The 7,480-nt window shown below is 37.9% G+C and overlaps 1 protein-coding gene across 1 annotated transcript; it reads right to left on the bottom strand.

Annotated features, from left to right (window-relative positions):
• Positions 1-250: 250 nt before the first annotated feature.
• On the bottom strand, positions 251-7,425 carry LOC104406516 (multiple PDZ domain protein-like). The gene is made up of 8 exons (XM_010015512.1): positions 7,343-7,425; positions 5,863-5,959; positions 5,150-5,193; positions 3,970-4,092; positions 2,932-3,036; positions 2,702-2,814; positions 1,370-1,493; positions 251-540 (listed from the first exon to the last, which is right to left on the bottom strand). The coding sequence occupies exons 1-8, from the start codon at positions 7,415-7,417 to the stop codon at positions 394-396; spliced, it is 828 nt and encodes a 275-aa protein (XP_010013814.1). The 5' UTR covers positions 7,418-7,425; the 3' UTR covers positions 251-393.
• Between the last annotated feature and the right edge of the window lie 55 nt (positions 7,426-7,480).

The following is a 7,480-nucleotide window of genomic DNA, read 5'->3' as shown; positions in this document are numbered from 1 at the left end:
CATGCCACCCCCTTGTTGACTTATTCACTTTTCCAACGTATTTCAAGTAACCAAAGCTTCTCAGCAAGACATTCCAGTTTTGTTGCGTGGTTATTAATGCAAATGTTCCTATTTTTTTTTTTTTCCTGGTGACACAAGCATTCAGTGTAACACTAATAGGAGAAATATCCATGTCTTTACATAGCTGACATAACTCCACCCCAGTGGCTTGACAGAAAGAGAAATACTTCTATTGTATACAAAAATGTGGTTAAATGTTACTATTCTTCAGTGTTGTAACACAGTTCTGTGAAGCCGAAAAAGCAAGAAGGCTATATAAACATTTCCATTCTCTTTGCTATGTGGAGTGTGAATACCATAGTCTTATCAACCCTACCCCTTCAGGCAGCCAGTTCATGACAAAACAGTCAAAGTGACCATTCCTTTTGTCCTTTTCAGAATAGCAACTGCTTCCTCATGGGTCACCCCTTCTAAACTCTGCCCATTCACAGCAATGATTTGATCCCCTCTCTTCAGGCGTCCATCTTCTGCTGCTGCACCCTGAAATGATACAACATGTAACTCAAGACTCATGCATTTCTTTTTCTCGCTTTGGTCTGAGTAAGATGGGTTCAGTACACAAAACCCCTTTAAACTCCCTGATTTTCAATGATTCAAATATAGTTGATTGTGGTACAGCCTGCTACTGCTGCAGTATGCCCTGCCTTCTCTAAGTTTCACAACATTTAGAAATCAGATCTGCAGGACTTTTCGTTCTTTACCCCTGTGCGTCCAGTTAGTGTAACAATTAAAGTCTATCACAGAAGTAAGATTTTCAGGACCTGAAAAAGTTTTCATCAATTGGTATAAGAAATTTACTCATCAAAACCCAGCTCTGTACTCTGATTTACTATGAAAGACCCGGATTCTTGATTCCAGTTTTCTCTGACTCCAGGCTGTTTCCTAGGACAGTCCAATCTATCAGTACCTGAACTTTTCCAAAGGTCCAGACTTGAGCTTTTATTATTTTATCTTGGTCTATCTTTCAGACTCTGAGTCAAAATAAACAAAAAAGTACCTTCTACTACCTGAAGAAAATACACTCAAAACATAAGGCAAGGGGGCTGTCTTTCTGAGTATGTGCACAATTCCATTTTGGAGAGTTGAAGAAGACTACCATATGCGGAGTCACATGCATTTGGAAATTCTAAATCTTCCGAAGACTATAGCGTTTAAATGCTGCAAGCACATTTTGACCAGCACTTGCGCCAAGGAAGAAAAGCTGTGAGAAACTGTTACAATCCTTTGGCTTCAAACTCAAGCCATGACTTAAGACATCAGTTGCTATGAACTAATAAACTGACTGAACAAATTCAAAATTTACACTTACCTTTGCAAACACCGTCTTCACATAAATAGGTAAGTCTCCATGGGGACTGCCATAACCACCCACAATACTAAAGCCTAGGCCATCTGGTCCTCTATCCAGAGTAATGGTCTTGTACTGAGGAGGTCTAAGAAAAGGAAGAAGAGTATTGCAATGTTGGCTGAACTTACGACTTAACCTTTAGAATGTTCAACAACAAAATCAAAAAATCTCCTTTCAAGTTAAGCTGGCAGTGTTCAAGGCCAGGCTGGACGGGGCTGTGAGCAACCTGGTCTAGTGGAAGGTGTCCCTGCCCATGGCAAGGGGGTTTGAACTGGATTATCTTTAAGGTCCCTTCCAACCCAAACCAGTCTATAATTCTATGACTCTATTCCACTGTCACTACAAATGCTTTTGTTATAATGAATTGGCTATTTCAGTTCATGTAAAACATTGTCACTGTCTAATGCCCTCATTATTACTTAAAGGTAGCTGTTTCAAACACCTCTTCCACCCAGCTCAGGACAGTTACAACTGTAACGTCCCACTAACAGTGCTTACTAGTGAAGTAAAGATGCAATACCTGTACCTCAAATCTCCGTAACAAATACCTACTTTAAAAATCCTGTAACTCATTACACACCCTAAAAATCATCTAAAATTAGCCCCAATAGTTTATTCTGTAAGGTGTAATTGCTTCTCTCTTCCTTTAATATACGAATGTGTATTTCTATGTATGTGTTCATACAGACTATTTATAGGTATACTTCTCCACATATACTATACTATAAAAAATTTTGAAGTTCAATCTTTCGAAGTAGATATGTGTGGCTAAAAAACCCCTTTCCCTCTTTCCTTGATCCTAGTAGAAAAATGTCCCAGATTTACAACTGAGTTTGAGTCAAAACTTGTTTTCACAGCTGTACCTTGCAATATACCACAAGCAGTATATCTTGTATACCAGGAAAGTCTGACGCTCCTGATAGCCCATTGCTAGAAAGCAAATGATAGAAACACAGGTAGCACTGTGGAAAGGGCCTTGCTATTTAAGTCTGAGAAAAAAACATTTTGGGTCTATCAATTAATCCCAGCTACCAAGGCCCAGTGAGAAAAAAGGAGGCTGTATTTACAGAGAAGAAATCAAATTACAAATCTATGCAGGGGCAAAATAAAGCAGCACAGCAACTCATGTCATGAAGAATGTAGAAGAGGATCTATGGCCTACGGGGCCCATGTATATCAAATGTGTAAGTAATGATTAAGTCACCCATTATTTCCTAGAATTTTTAAGTTTTTCAGGTTGAGTTCCACCTAAAATAACAGGTTACAGAGGTTGCATGTTCTATAGTTACTGACCCTAACTCATCCTGAAAAATGCTGGTTGAAGTTAGTCCCACAAACGAAAGATTGGATGTAGGTGGATCCTGCTGATGACCAGTTATGACACTCACTTCTCCTCCAGCTACAACCTAGGAACAGAGTTTGTAAATGAGTAAAATGAGAATGCTGACACTAAAATAATTCACTCTAGCAGCTGGCAAAATAGTATTCAGAAATACTCCAAATGTCACCGAAGATTTTCTTACCTGCAACTCAATAGTGCCTGAAGCATTTTTTAATAGACTAACAGCTTGGGAGTGAGTCATGCCCTCCGTAGATGTTCCACAGATGCTAACAATCCTGTCTCCAACCTGCAGAAGAAAATGCAGAAAATCTAGCTAACAATAACTTTAATTACATAGATTTATTTGTCAGGTTCTTTCAACAATAGCAGATCTGTGTATTTGTATTTAGCCAGATTTTAACAGTGATATACTGCAGGAAGAAAGAAATTAGCAACTGTTCACAGTACATTTTCTCTTGAAGGCAAATCATCTTTGAACTACATAATGACCCATTAACAAAAGCAGAAAATTCAACATCACGATTAGCAAATTACACTGTTTTAGTGTATTCAGTGTAAAAAAAAGTAATGATGCTTTACAGAATTTGATGCTAAATACTAGAAATATACAGCACATAAAAAAGACATGCATTTTACATGTCAGCTAACTGAAGTAGTAAATTATCAGAGACTGTATGTTTGAATTCATCATGAAATAATACTGTCCATTTTCAAAGTAGCATGAATCAAATTCAACTACCTACAGTACTGATTGAATACAGTAGGCATGTAAGTGCTGTATGAGATAAGACCTCTCACTTTAACTCAGAACCTAAAAAGTACTACCTCTATCCCAAGACAGCTAAGCATGGAAAACATGAGAGATAAAAATGACTGCATACACACAGTTGCAGGAATGACCACCATGCTCATCAGCAGAGCTCACTTACAGATTCCATCACTGAACTACTCTCTCTACTTTTAACTTTCATGAGCTGACTACCTCTACCATCCAAGATTGCTAGCACGGTAAGAGGCAATTGCTGAAAGGTAACTAACCTGGGGAAGGAAGTCCTAAAGCAATCTGAGTTCCTGTTTCATCAATCCAAACGGCAAAAATTCTTGTCACAGTCAGAAGCACCTATGACTATATCATTAAACTGCTAATTTATTGCCGGCCTAGCGTAATTACTGTGCATTACCCATGCAATCTCTACAACCTTCTTAACAATTAACTTACTCTGAGTTTCTGAGTCTGAGCTGCAACTCCATTCGGGTGCATCATAGCAATAAATATAGGAACATCTCCAAGAGGACTTCCTACACCCCCAGCAATGCTCACTCCTAGTGAATCTGCAGGGCCCTGTTATCATAATAAAAAAATATTAGATTTTTCTGGAAAGAAAAACAGAGAACTGTAAGCTTATCTCAAATGATTATGAAAACCCCCATCTTATGAAAATTACAATTCCAATGTCTCAAACCTCTTTTTAAGCTCAACCACTTCACATCATTTTGAGAAAGTGCAGAAAGCTCAACGTTTCTTCCTGTAAGTGTTAGGTGACACTCTGCTGACTTAGTTGTATGCTTTATCTTAACCAAACCTAGTAATTACAGGATCCAGTGTCAGACCTTTAATGTCAGCACAAATAGTCTGGGCAAGGAAAACTGGACAGGTGGAATTGCTTGTCCTTAATATTGTCTGTATCAACCTCCCGTTAGAAAAATCCTGAAGACTAATCTTTATGCTCCCCCTAGTGTCCTACTGTTGAAGAACAGAACTAGCTGTTCACTACGGTACAGCACCCTACCTAACTGCAAAAATTGCTATTGTGAGCTGTTATTTGCAGATTATACTGTAAAAAGAGAATGGCTAAATATAATACATGTAATCAAGTTAACTAGATGCAAAGTCAAATCAATATAAATATTTTGGACAATCAGAAACAGTCCGTGACTGGCCTTCAGCCTCTTGTAAATAAGGCAGTTGACTGATTTTCACATTTAAAACTTGGCAGCTGCCATGTAAGAGCCTACACATTAAAAATACATATGAAGAAAAATATAAAATACCAAACAATAGGCTTGCAACTTCGGAACAGTTCCCCTGACTTCACGAAAACAGTCTGGATTTAACTTAGTCTCATAACAGTTAAACTAGGTCACATTATCTCTTACTAGTCTCCTCTTGCTTTCAGGTCACAGAATGGGATAGCATAGATCACACTGCTTTTACGTAAACATATAGGCAGTGGAGATCATACAGTCTTGACCGGAAAAGATAGCCAAATTAATTAGGCATATCAATTCCTCTCTCAAAATGATTAAGAGGGCCAGATTTCTTCCTTTCTGTAAACACACCTATTGACAACACCTGCAAAGCCTGCTCCTGTTATATATCACTTTATGCTGTAACCTACCTTTTTAATTTCAACTGTTCTTAGTCCCTGTATTTCAGAAGCTGCTGCCAAATGAATTTAAAAAAAAAAAAAAAAAAGTTAAAATAGCATTTTTAGGAAACTTTAACATTTAAGTTATCCAAACCACTATGATGATTCTAACTTTCTGCTGGTCTACTGCAGACATATCTTTAAAGTAGAATTCAAAAGTGGCTGTCATTAAACCAATAGGATTGAAATGCTTCCAGAATGGGTGAAAGAAGTCATTCCATTCTCTCAATTTAAATACCTTTTGGCATAACACTGCTATGCATGCTGAAATTGAATATAAAAAACTATTATTTGCTAGCAGTAGTTTGGTCTGAAGTAACTTTGTTCTAAATCTTAGCATGAGACAGCTATTCCATATCTAGTCCATTTTAACTATCCAGTATCTGGATTTCTATGAATGAGACAGCTTGACTGAAGACATATATAGATTAAATAGAAAATTACAGCTCAACTTAGATTCTCAATATCTAAACTGCTGGTATAACAAGCTGCCAGTTTATTTTATAAAAAGTTACTCAAAGATATATCTGACGCACTGTACAATAACCACCCCTGCAGCACTTTAATGACTAAGGAATCACTTTCAGGCCTACCACACATAATGATAACATTTTAGGGGAAGTGATAGATCTCAGCTATCAGTTCACATGTATAAAATACTGAAAGCACCAAAGAAACCTTACTGGTATTCTTCTTTAGACCACTTTCAGAGACCTCAGGTGCACTGGACCCAGAAACCGGGAAAGTGAAGGATGAGAGACTGCCGCTTCCTTCACTGACCTAAATACAGTGTTACACAGGGATTAGAAAGCAGCTTCAGACACTCAGTTAATAAAACTGTCACCCACGGTATTCAGTGGATTCTGCTGTATTTTACTTTTTTTGTGCCCAGTTAAAGCTGACACAGTGAACTTCCACGTATCTCTTGGTCACTCTAGAGGGCTCCTTGTTTGAAACATCATTAGACCAAGAGAGACTGTGTGCCTACAATCCCATGAAATGCTCTGAAGCACTGCTTTTAAGGGCTACACTGTGCCCTTATATTTGCACCTTCTGTGACCTCACCAAGACCTTCTAGTGCCACAATTATCAAGGTATAGACAGAATATAAAAGACAGATTTTTATGTATTCTCATGTCTATCTCATGTTCACCCACTGCATCAGCTAAAACTAAGATTAGGCTCTCCACTCAGTTTGAACTGCAAAATTCCAGGAAAGATTCTCACTATACCAGCATGAAAATGTAAAGGAACAACATGGCTCCCAGCGAGACTGGTTCACTGACTGTTACAGACTCTTCAAACAAAAAACATTCAACATTGTTAGCTTCTTCCTACTTAACTACTTAAAATTACAACCACCCAGAGCCTGCACGTTTCCATCTTGTCTGGCACTACCCATTTTGAAAAGAGCCTAACACTTCAGTCTTATCCAGTCTTAACCGGCTCACTTGAAACTGTTTAATTATGATTTGTCTTCAAACTATTTATTTTCAGTAGCTGATGATCTGCATACCCAGCTTATAAACCAGAGAAATTCCTAAGGTAACTGGTGAGCTCTCAGAAATACAGCTCCTGTTGAGGATAATTACAGTATGAGCTGCTACCACATGAATGATGCACATTCAAATGCAGAAACTGATGCAAATTGGAAACACTCCATCATTAGACCAATAATAAAATAAATGAACCTGAGAGAAGCCTGGTGGCAAGGGTGCAGGTTTCCTGCTCCCGATTACAATGTTTATGGTAAGAAGATGTGAAGAGTGAAGAAATTCATAAAATTTACTGAAACAACAGCCCACCGCATACCAAGCTTTCCTAAAGTAACAAAGAGGTTAAAAGTTGACTCCTAATTTCTTGTGGTATCGATGAGAATCACAGCTCTTTCTGCTTCCCAGGCTGGAACCATAAAAATCAGACTAGGCAACACAGCAAAACCATTTCTGGATTACATTTTTGGCTAGATCATGTGTTTAACAGCTACAATATGCTAAAGTGAACATATTAAATGGTTATCAAAAAGCTGCAAAATAGGTAACCCCTTCTTTTCTTCATCTTGGATCAGATGAGTGGAAATCACTGTCATCACAAACTCCATTTTTTTTTTTTTTTTGCTTTCATATTTAACCATTCTTTCTTCCAAACTGAACAGTTACATACCTGGCTGCTCTGGGATGTTCTCCTCTCAGAGTGGAATGGACCAGCTTTTATTCTTCCGACCTCTAGTCTTACCATACCTAGTGAACACTAAAGAACCAGTCACTTATAACACATAGAATCATAGAATCATAGAATAGT

The sequence above is a fragment of the Nestor notabilis genome, unplaced genomic scaffold (assembly GCF_000696875.1).
Source record: "Nestor notabilis isolate BGI_N333 unplaced genomic scaffold, ASM69687v1 scaffold11165, whole genome shotgun sequence".
Taxonomy (NCBI): domain Eukaryota; kingdom Metazoa; phylum Chordata; class Aves; order Psittaciformes; family Psittacidae; genus Nestor; species Nestor notabilis.
Note: the sequence above shows the minus strand (reverse complement) of the source record. Positions and strands in the feature narration are given on the sequence as shown.

Bases quoted from the DNA above. Each gene is read 5' to 3' on its own strand.
- LOC104406516 (XM_010015512.1), bottom strand. From the start codon at position 7,417: ATGGTAAGACTAGAGGTCGGAAGAATAAAAGCTGGTCCATTCCACTCT. The intron at 5,194-5,862 runs GTAAGGTTTCTT...TTCATTTGGCAG, and splicing joins TGGTCTAAAGAAGAATACCA to CAGCTTCTGAAATACAGGGA. The intron at 2,815-2,931 runs GTAAGAAAATCT...CTCTGTTCCTAG, and splicing joins CAGGCACTATTGAGTTGCAG to GTTGTAGCTGGAGGAGAAGT.